The sequence below is a fragment of the Topomyia yanbarensis genome, chromosome 3, assembly GCF_030247195.1.
Source record: "Topomyia yanbarensis strain Yona2022 chromosome 3, ASM3024719v1, whole genome shotgun sequence".
Taxonomy (NCBI): Eukaryota; Metazoa; Arthropoda; class Insecta; order Diptera; family Culicidae; genus Topomyia; species Topomyia yanbarensis.
Window position 1 is genome coordinate 148,134,139 of NC_080672.1, and position 11,863 is coordinate 148,146,001.

The following is an 11,863-nucleotide window of genomic DNA, read 5'->3' on the forward strand; positions in this document are numbered from 1 at the left end:
ACTACTGCAACTATTGGTACACCTCAACTATAGGAGCACCCACCCTAATATACGTAATCACAAACTAAATTTGTTTTTTTGTTTGTTTACCTGTTTATCTGAAGCGATCCATATTTCGTCATCGAAAGCGGCCAGGTGGCATCATTATGCATAGAGTCGTAGGTATGCGAAATTTCTGCGTCACATATTTAAAATTTTGAGGCGCAGCCAACTCTTTTATGCAACTTATTCTCTTTTACACGATTCGCTAAAATTAAAAGGATGAAAAATGACACCTGAAACCATACGCAGCAGGCCCTGGATTCTCCTACTATGAATTAGAAGTATAGAATTAAACAACCAAAGTACTAGAGAAATACTCCTTACAGTTTAGAAAATTTGCATTCTTATGGAGTTTAAAAGATAAGCAATCATTTATATTCGCTAATGTTGGATTAATTAGAAGAAAAAAAAGTTGTTGATTTTTATTCGCACAGCTGCCCAACCCCGCCTCTGGGCGGTTTACTGCCCATGATCGCAAATCAGTCCCATAACGATAGGAAATCCCATAGAAAACGGGACAAATATGCGATCATGGGCAGTTTACGTATTTTAAGGTTTTAATAAAAAATCTATTACTTAAAGGAATTATCAACATTATTTTCTTCTTTCACATCGCGAAGACCATTTACAAAAGTTTTTTCAACTAAAAATAATTGGGCACTAAAGGGTGCACCAAACATAAGCCACTTCTGAAAAACATATTTCTTGAGCGTTTTTTCAAAACGTCATATCTGCAATGAGTTACTCTCTTTGTTTACTTTCTCTTTCGATTTTTACGGCGTCACTATAACACTTTTCACTTATTTTACAGTACAGATCGAAAGACGGTGGTTTTAACTAGCATAATATGCAAAGAGTTGAGGCATAAATATTAAAGTGACCGAATTATTAACAGAAGAGAAAGTAAACAAAGAGAGTCACTCATTGCAGATATGACGTTTTGAAAAAACGCTCAAGATTTGTTTGGCAGCACCCTGCGAAAAGTTCGCTCGACCGAACGGTTATTTTTTATTGAAAATTCCAAAAGTTGTTCATGCGTATATTTTTGCAAGATGAATTTCCAAAGAAAACTGTAGTACAGTAGGATTCCGTTTTTGGCAACATTTTTTTTTTTCAGTTGCCAAAACCGGAACCGTGCCAAGAATGGAACCATATTTTTAAAGTTTGGATTTTAAATCTACGACTTCAAAAATGTTTCAAGGATTTTTAATCATGTGCGAAATGGAATGAGATGAAAGAAAAAAAATAAGAAAATTCAATTTTATTCATGTTTTTATCAAAATTCAGCCTTCGCACAGTGATCACTTTCCATACAAAAGTCGAACAAAACCTCAAAAAAGGACCGATTTTGATGAAAATTGGGGTAATTTTACGTCGCTGAATTCATATTTGGTGTTAATTTTTGATTATTTTTTACCTCAAAATTTTGGCACCTAGGCTGGTTAGAAAATTCAACATTAATGAATGTCAATGAAATCAGTTCGAACCTAATCGAAATATTAACTATCGTTTATATGTTAATTTGAATATCATAAGTTTGAACACAGTTTTTTTTCGAGAATTGATCATCAATTTCACCTTTGACATTCTGTAAGAAAACTATCTTTTGTCCTCAAGACTTTAAATTTTTTTTGAAGACTCTATTCAACTTGTTTACAAACAGAGAAAAAATGTAAAACATGGAAAACCCTAAAGAAATTTTTGTGGTTTTGTACGACTAGGCGACACTGTGCGCCGTCCAGTAGAGTTTTCACAATCTTCGCGCATTTCTCGAGTGCAATGCCCCGACGGAGGTGTAACATATCCGTTAATATTCGAATCGCTTTTTTTCGGCCCGTTGGACGTCAAAACTCAAACAATTCACTGCATGGTAGTGTTGATTTCGCTCCTGGGGCTGTTATCTCTTTTTTCTGAAAATTAATTAACAATTTGGTTAAAAAAAAACTCTGCTCTTTTAAAAAATAAATAAATTTATCAACTCTCCATAGCTAACCAATCGTTTGTCTTTCATATTGAATTGATAGATTGAAAATCAAATTGCAATGCTTGAAGATATTTAGGTTTGAAGAAAACCATTTTTGTTTTAAAAATTACTTGCAACTGTCCAAACAAAAGGGATTGAAACATCAGTGCTACGGTAAAAATGTGTTTCAATGAATGTTCCTACAATCTCTAGAACAATGCATTTGCGAAAAATTAACACATCAAAAGATAATATAAGCAACCCGATTTTCAAGAGCCACCCTACCTCAAATCTTAAAAATAAATCATAACTAATCAACCATTATAGATAGCCTTGTACATTCAGTAATCTTTCTTCAATTTTTTGTGTTATTATATTGTAGGGCATTGCGCAGGTAAACTTCACACATCTGAATAATCGATACTTTGAACACCCTAACCACAAGGACCACCCTAATTCCATTCATTTGATAAAATCGGAAAAAACTAACAAATTCACCAAAGACATCATAAAGCTGAAACAAATTATTTGGGAGCCAGCAGTTTTGTATTCTTAAATACGGCTTTGGGACGCACTATGGTCAGTTTTCGATATGTACTGAAAATTTAATGCCTAGTTTTGTAGTGACATCGAATTAATCGAAAGAGAAAGAGGCTCGCAATGTTACTAAGGTTCAATTGAAAATTTTCTCCAGAACTAATCTTATTATGCAGTGTAGCGCATTCCTCTTTACTTGGCTCTTGAAATCTCAGGCTCTGGGTCTTAGCATAAAATTTGATTCCGTCAGACGCCCCGAATAGAATTTTACAATAGCATTTTCCCTACAAACAATCATAAAACAATAAATATTATAGTTATTACTGTTTCAACTATGTTCGACGCAGAGCTCTCGCAGTAGATTTACAATAAAATTTCAAGTAACAATTAATTTTACTGTTCAGCAAAAAGCTGATGCAGTAAATTCACATTAAATTTTACTGTTCGAGAGAGAAACGTGTGGAGGAAAATCGATTTTTTTAATGTTAAGATACATAACCACCCCCTTTTTTACTGTAAAAGTAACTTTTACAATGAAATTTATTGTATAAACGTTAAAGTTTATTGTTTTTGTATTGTAGTATAACACTAGAATTTACTGTAAATTATTGTAAAATTACTGTCACAGTGAAAATCATGGTTTTGTTATTGTACATTTCTATTCGGGACTAGATGCACTGTAACTAAATATACACAAATAATACATTTCAATACTCATTGTAATCATTACATACGGCATGTATAGTGTAAAATATAGTTAACCCTTAAATGCATAAAGCTGTTTTAAAATAACATTGCGAAAATCATCTTAAAAATATCACAGCAATGTATTGAAACTATGAGACAATTTTAACAAAATTAAAAAAAAAAGATTGGCGGCTTTGAGGGTTAATATGACTCATATGTTTGGAAACAAAGTCAAATGTAATGTCAATTGATTTAAAAAATATTGCACATTTTTAAAAGATTACGTACAACAAGACTGTTGCAAAAACGGAACCCATTTGTTGCCAAAATCGGAGTGCGCCAAATTGGGAGCATGCCAAAATCGGAACGTGCCAAAAGCGGAATCTTACTGTAGTTAAAAAAAAGAATTACATACGTCAACTCAGTTGTCAGAAAATTCAACTTGAAAAAAATACTTTAAAAAATACCCTTAATTAACGATGATGGAATTGACGTCAATTGAAAGGGGCAAGTAAATGACCTCCATTATTGCAGTAGGCGACCAGACAAGTGTTTCTCCGCCACGAAAGAAGCGTAAGTTGCGTGTACGATATCCATCGGACACCCAACAATATTTGGTGTTACTTTTAGTTACATTTTGTAAATATGTAAAACTGTATCGATTTTGCTGGCTGAACATGATACTGAGTTCCATGTTTTATCAATGACCATGCGGTAAACTTGGGTGCAACGCCACTCCTACTTAGCAGAAGTCAAATGATTCTTCTTATTTCCTTTCGACATTTTCCATATAAGCCTGCCCAGTCCTAGTTTTCAGTTCGATGCAACTAAATTTATTCATTTTCTAAATCGTCTATAAAAATATTTTGTCAGAAAGGCGTGCACCCTCTCCCACCCTTGCCAACCGGCTGGAGACGATAAAGCAAACCAAGCTATATTCCTTCAATCTTGTTTTTTCGCTATTTTCGGCGGCAATTTACTTAACGATTCGAGAGCGGTAGTTGACTTGCGAATAGACGTGTAGCTTTGTAGCAAACAGCCAGAGTCCTTGCGAACTGCGATGTATATTCCTGACCGAGAGCGTATCGTTATCTTTTAATGAGATAAGTTTTCAACGTCAAATTTATCCCGTCATCAATTATGGATGATTTTCAGTTTTGTTCCGCCTATCGGCCGCGTTTATCAGGGAGAGCTATTGTGATTCTATGCTGTATGCTGGCAACATTCGAACGACAGCCACTGGTTCATCGTGGGCGTATAAATCAAAAGTCGACTGGTATCAGTTTTCCGGCAGTAATCGACGTTGGGAAATTTTACACATGATTTCAATAAATCTTGGCCGAACAAGTTGAGCTTACGGTAAATTAATACCAATGAGCCACTAGAATATCCATAATAAAGAATGGTGTAGGCTAGTGTCCCCAACCGTGAACCAACCACCATGTTTGTTGCACGTTTGGCTAGCGGTAAGAAACTTTGCACAGCGTCCCATCTTAACATATGCTACAGTTATCTATATATTTAGTACTGTATTCAATGGGAGCACTTCTTGGGGAAATCAGACTAAAATATTCCAAATTAGACAGGATCCTTTTCAATTCGGGTAAAATTTGGTATGTGTCATTGACGTAAAAGATGGCGTATGTATTTTGACGTAGGACTTTCTTTGCTATATTGGGTATAATTTCTATATTCTGAAAACGGAAGCGTTACATACACTTCAAAACTTATTAACGTTTTCCCTATTCAACTAATTGATAATCTTTTATCAAAAATTGTAAGAAAAATATTCAACGCTTGCTACTGATAGTTTGTTGATGCGTAACACTTGCCTAAATAGATAAAAAACAACTTTCAATGCAAACCAACTAATATGGTACAACCTGCAAATATGTGTGGTAACATTTATCAAAGCAAAACGTACATGAGGCACTACACTGATAGGTGATGATCGCGCCACACATAGGCAGGAGCGGATCCAGAAAAAAATTTTCGGAGAGGGTCCAAAATTTCGACTTTGAAATGTTCATTATACAATACGCAATATGTAATACCCTCATTTAATTAAAATCAATTTTCAATTAATTGGGTTTGCGTCTACTGAAATGCGGGAGTGTGTTGAAGATGTTGGTGGGTGTGCGGGGGTTTATGTTCGAGCGGGGTTTATGATTTTCGTTTTAAAGAGGTTAAACTAAAGCGATCTTTGGTAGTCAACCTAAAAGTAAAGCCGTCTGATGAAGAGAAAACATCGATTAATTTTTATCCCAGGTGTGCAAGCATTATTATTGTATGTTGTTCAATTTCCACAGGGCATATTAAGTAGCGTAGTATTTTATATAGGAGGTTCAAAGCAAAACTGGAACGGAAACAAACACCTTGCGGATTGTTTTATTATTTCAAAAATTAAAACTGGTATACCCCGGTCAGCGTGGCAAGCAGAAAGTTAGCAAAAGTTGAGCAAAGCGAAATTGATGCTGGCAGAGTTTCTGCGAGTATTTTGCGCGATTTGTGCGAGAATTCTGGCAACGAATTCGCTCAAATGCAACAACCGTTTCTTACAGAAGCGGTTAAACCAACCGATGCTGCTCACTTTTATCCATAATCGAACCAGAAATGTACGGTCAAGATCTCTGCACGCTTCCTGCCATATCTTTGTCAGATATTTTGCACGATTCGTGTTAAATTCTACCAGGTAGGAATTGCCAGGATCTTTGCACAGTTTATGTCCGAGTTATACCAGGGTTTTGCTTGGTTCCTGTCAAAATTTGCCAGAAAACGCGAGCGAAACCGAGTTCACCCTAGCTCAACTAACCCGACAGAATACGCGCAGAAATCTGACAGGGCTGCCAAACCAAGACTTACAGAAATCTAGAAGAGCGGTCTCTGCCAGAAAATTTGCTCACTGGGACGCTGCCATTCTTTTTATTGCTTCATTTGAAACACGTTTAGAACTTCTATAGCATAGATTCATAATTATGACAGTTATATAATATAAAACTGAAAATTTCAAAACTAGAACTTTAGTATTAGGAAGTGAATTTTACTATAACGTGGTAGTTTTGAAACATATTATGTAAAAAAGAATCCCCGGGATAAAAAAGCTTTTGCAAATGCTGTGTCATATAAATATTTTATGAGAAAAATATGAATTATGAAAAAAATTAATTGGAAAATAATATTTCAAATTTCGTTGCAAAACCAAGTATCTAATTTAGAAAGCGTAGGTTTACCCTCAGTAAAGCGCTGAGTGTATCGATTATGTTTCACAAAGTTGCTAATTGTAATCGATTAATGCTAAGAGAACTACTAGAATTTGCTATTGTCGGAGGACAAATAATAAATTATGTTTACGGGAAGGGTGTATAACAAATTGTAACATATAGAATCCGGGAGTAAACTAGCTTGTGCCATAACCTGTGTTTACTGAAGACACACACGTTCTTGAAAAAAATGCATTTTCACGGTCATTGTGGTTGAGTCCTGTACACAACCCATTAATTTTTCATGGAGTTGATCTGAAAATCTTTCGATTTCGAGAGAATTTTATTTAACCTGCTAGCCTCATTCAGACAAGAGACATTAGTGAATAGGTTTTGCCAGCCAGCCCGCTCTGCATTTGACTTTTTTATGCACTATGAGCTGATATGAAAGCCCTGGAGTCATCGCGCTAACGCCGGTTCCAAGCTCTACTTCTATCCTTCTTCATTCTTTCAAGCGCAGCCCTCCACCAAGGGGTTCCCATAGTCGATTCAACAGTACGAAGCTGCGTCGTAGGATGCTGCTATGAATGTCGTATCTACGACGATTACGATATGTTACCGAATTAAAGGTGACATCAACTCGATCGAAAAATATATATGCTGATGATCGGATAGAGACGGTTAAGCTTTATTTGTAAATTACCAATTTTCCATGCGAAATTCTTTCAAAGCAAAGCGTTATGTCTAACACCTCCTTCTCTCAGACTTCGCAAAAGTTGGTCGGTTTCCAACATTCAGAATATGGAAATTTACACTACTTATGTACTCCATCAGTTCAGAGCCCCTCAGATTGATGTCTGAGCTGCCCTAAATGATGTGATGAGCATTTGCTTCACTGCCGATAATTAGCGCAAGCCCATTTCTGCTACAATATGATACGAAGCTTTTGAAATCTTCAGAAGGAGATGATTCGTTATGCGGTAGATATGTTGAACAATACATATACTTTTTGTCTACGTTACCGACAGTCAGTGTAACTGTGACACAGAGATATCGCGAGTAGTGAGCTCCGACATGAGACACGCGTCAATAGTCAATATTTTCAAGAATGCAAGTACAAGGCATTTCACGTGGGTTAGTCACGCCTATCTTGTTGTAAGCAATGAAGGCAGTGTTAAGAGGGGGTAAGGGTTCCAGCGTAAAAAAATCAGTTTTTTGTTAATTTTTTGCAGAAAGATGGGTGAAGCGAATTGATCGAAACTTTTGTAAATTATACTACATCATTTCAGTAACATTCTGTTATTTTTTCATGCAAAAATATCAACTAGCGACTCGGTGACGAAGCTTTTTGTAGAACGTCTTTGGAAAACCACGATTTGCGGTGTTAACTGCCATTCAAAAACTACTTGGTCGATTTATTTCAAATTTTGCAAACACATTCTACGTAAAAAATACCTAAGCTCTACGTTTAGTTTTTTGGGATAATTTTTCAATTAAGGGTGCTTTTTACTCATCAAATGGTGAAATTTTTCTTGAAAACCAGCGATTCCGCCATTTAAAAGTAATAAACCATCTTAAATGAAAAATTATCTCCAAAACTCAACGTTGGACACCAAGCAAATTGGGATGTCAACGCATATAGCGAGCCATATCAGGTTTAAATGGGACACGATCACTTGATTCTCACGTTTTTCGAAGAAAATAATGGTCCACTCTGTCAGAGATTTGCATAACACAGTAAGAGCAAAACCCAAAATGCTCCGTGCGCGACTGGCATATATTAGACCCTCCAGTTATCAAGTCCTCGGCACGGAACTACACCTGGACTTAGGGACTCCTACTGTCAGTCGCCTCCTACCCAGGGGCTCAGTTCTTGGCTGGATACCACAGGGCCTCTGGGCAGGTTCGTCTTTACACATCGAAATTTGATAATCGAAACCCAGCAAAACTTCACCGAACTACCACCAGCCGAGAGTCTCAGCAAACCCCCAGCCAACAAAAATTCAGCAAAATTATCATCAGCGAAAAAGCTCACGCAATTAACGAAACATTGTTTCTTTTTCAACGATGAATTTCGTGCAAAGTGCACTAAATATTTAAAAACACGAAAATTTTCGTTCAGCAAGTCGCCATGTTTTAGTTCACGAAATGAAAGCATCTAATCTATTTTTAGCAAATTTACGAATAAATTCGCTCAGTGATATGAATTTTATATGTTGAGAATTCTTAGAAAAAAAATCCTTGAAATTGCGAAAGATGCTCGTAAATATTATAAAGATTTTCGTGTATTTTATCAATAATTCGTTTGATTAATAAAACAAATTTGTAATAAGCCTACGAAAATCGTTTAGTGGTTTATACGAAAAACTCGTAACGAAAATGTATTATATATAGACGAAAAAATTGGTATATTTCACGAAAGTTTTCTGTAAGAAACCTATTCGTAGCAGATTTTCACAAATAACCAAGTAATTTTTTAAAATTCATTGGATATTTCGTCCAAATTTTGACCTTGTGCCAATCATATCAAGACAACATTCAATGGTTTCTGTTTTAAAATTAAATGAAAAAAAATTATATAACCTCTGCTAGAGATACAGGAGAAGTCATTGGTGGTCAATTAATCCATCCGCTGTAACTCGACATTCTTCTCTACGATCAATCTGAAAAGAAGCATTAACATCAGGAAAGAACGTTGAAAGCTCAGTTCGAAAGGCTCTGAAGTCGGAGATCATCACCGTTACCGGCGGAAGAGATTGGTGTTTCTTCTCATTGGCATTACGCACCATGGGAGAAAATTTGCAAATTTCTTCTGATTTTGGATTAAAAATCGAATGACTTGCTACAAACAGTTTGATTTTCGGGTGTAGAAGTTTCCTTTTTACGTTTCTTATTTGGTATACGGTCTTTCTGGGAGGACCCAAACATGTTGGAAGAATTTATTATTTCATTAGACTGAATTATCCTTACAAAACTTTTTAGTCTTGAAAATACTGTTTGAGTAGAAAATGGAGGTAGTTTTGAGGAAGACGAGATTTGTGACCGGATCTAACAGAGGTTCAAGCCAAAGTGGACGCACGCACTAATTTTTGATTTGCAGGTGAATAATAACAATTATTTAACATATCAAGTGTTGTAATACTTCGAATGACAAACTCGTAATATCACATTGTCGCAGTAAAGCGACTCTTTATACAAGAAGTAGAGAGCTCGGCATCTCACCCGACGTGACATCTCTCCCGATATTACCCTGCTTTTACTTTGGAACAAAACAAGAAATTGATACTAATTAACAAGCATTTCATCGATTGTAGGTGCGAGATCCTTCCTAATAACCTAAATATAGGATTATCATACGATACTTCTAATCAATAGGTACAGCAATACAAAATGAACATTACCAGTACACTTGACATGTTACAGCACGTGGATTGACGAAAATGTGTACATATAGGCTATCATAAATCTACGCGCCTCGGCTGGGGCTGGTACTGTTTTGAGAAAAAGGTGACGTGCTTTTAGCAATAGCATTTTTACGCGATGCGTGCTCTGAATTTCGCTATTTAAGGGGTCAACTTAATACCCGTAGCTTCAGTAGCGTTCGTATTAGTTTAATTTCAGTTTTTGCCACCTGTGCAAAATAGTGATTGAATAAATCAGCGCAATGAAGTTGTTCATATTTTTCATGATCTCCACCGTGGCTACCGTTCACTCTGGTTTTCGGTCGGCGCCATTTGATGTAGAAGAATCTCACTTTGCCTACCAATTGAAAACTTTTCGCGAATCTTTAGACGAGTGTGCTGAGTATTTAGAAGTGTCTAAGGATGTTGTGAATCGTCTTGTCGCCCACAATTATGTAACACCGGAGAAAGAACTAAAGTGTCTCATTAGATGTGCTGGTGTTAATTCTGGATGGTGGAATGACACCATAGGAATTCAAGGTCCGGTTATTGAAAGCTACTTTCAGCCAGCTGCCGACGATACTTGTTATGTCAGGCGTACCAAAGAATGCATCAATTCAAAACTCGCCGTGTGTCAAGATGATTGCTCAAAGGCATATGAAGCCTTTTTGTGCTACTATCACCAGTGGGGAAATTTGAAATGCAGCGAGCAGTACATTCCACTAACGAACCTGGAACAAATACAATCTGCTGTTGACTGCATCAACATATTACGCACTCCTGCAAATCTATTAGAGCAGTTCATTCAAGGAGTGGTGCCAGACGTGCCAGAAACCAGATGCTTGTACCGTTGCCAATATATGGCAGAAGGAATTTATGACCAAGCAACAGGATTCAATCTACCACGTCTTTATGCCCGTGAGTCCAAAGTCCCTAGTCCGGAAATCCTTGCTGACAGCACAAAGACTTGTATCGAAAATGCACTGCGAGGTAGTTGCGACGAATGCACTAGATTCTGGCGAGCCAAGAAATGCGTTTGCGGACTTGAAGTGCCCAATCAGACCGCGGATGTTCTGAAGAATGCGGCGGCGATTATCCTAGGGCAGAAACCAGGATGCATTGCGGAGGAACCTAACCCACGATACAATTCCATTCCACCTAATCCACACTATACCTACAATAACTAGAGCTCGGTGAATTAATAAATGAACCTGGAATATGCGAATAATGGTTTATATCACTTTTGGCATCTAGTTAATTATATCAAAATTCTAAAAATATAACATCAATATTTCACAGTATGCATCAAATTCATGGGTCTTTTATCTAAGTTCAACGATGGTTAAATTTTAAGTAACATCTAAGGTTAGTAAGACTGTGAATTACGAAAAAGTATTACATATATGCTATGACCAGAGGTTAAAATATTCGCTCATTCTCACGACAAACAGTTTACCTTTCAAGAAATTGCGTGAATTTGCCGACAATGCAGGATGGAAGCGTGGTAATTTCGCAGCTTCGAACCTCGTGATAAATTAAGTTCAAGAAAAACCATTAATACATTACGTTATAGAATTTATTTCCCCACATTATTGTAGTATTTTCATTCTAAGGATCTGTATCTACTCATTTTTGTGAATTTTTGCGAAACCATTAGTTATTCGGCAATTTTATATTAGGCGCGAAAATATCATCTCATATTATACCGCGAAAAGATGAGATCCAATGTTGTCTTATCGAGAAAAGTTGGAGAGCAAACAATGTTACGTAGCATGTTTGCTGGTTACTGGTTGAAATAGGTGAAATATCGCCTTATTATGTTCACGAATGCAAAAATTGTAAACTCTGGCTGTGACCATCTAGGTTATCCCTCTGTACACTACCACGCAACGTCAGTGTCTACACGTGGAGTTCACCATAGTAGCCTTTGACTTTGCCCATTTGATGTTACGACCAGCTTACAGGTAAGACGCTCGAAAACATATACTGGATGATTCCTTCCTCCTGCAGAACACGAAATGGCGATTCTGCCA

General features: G+C 36.6%; 1 protein-coding gene across 1 annotated transcript; it reads left to right on the forward strand.

The window, feature by feature from the left end:
* The first annotated feature begins 10,093 nt into the window (after positions 1–10,093).
* Positions 10,094–11,017, forward strand: LOC131687307 (general odorant-binding protein 45-like). The gene has a single exon (XM_058971386.1). It carries the CDS (start codon positions 10,094–10,096, stop codon positions 11,015–11,017), a length of 924 nt encoding a protein of 307 aa, XP_058827369.1.
* Positions 11,018–11,863: the final 846 nt, after the last annotated feature.

Bases quoted from the DNA above. Each gene is read 5' to 3' on its own strand.
- LOC131687307 (XM_058971386.1), top strand. From the start codon at position 10,094: ATGAAGTTGTTCATATTTTTCATGATCTCCACCGTGGCTACCGTTCAC.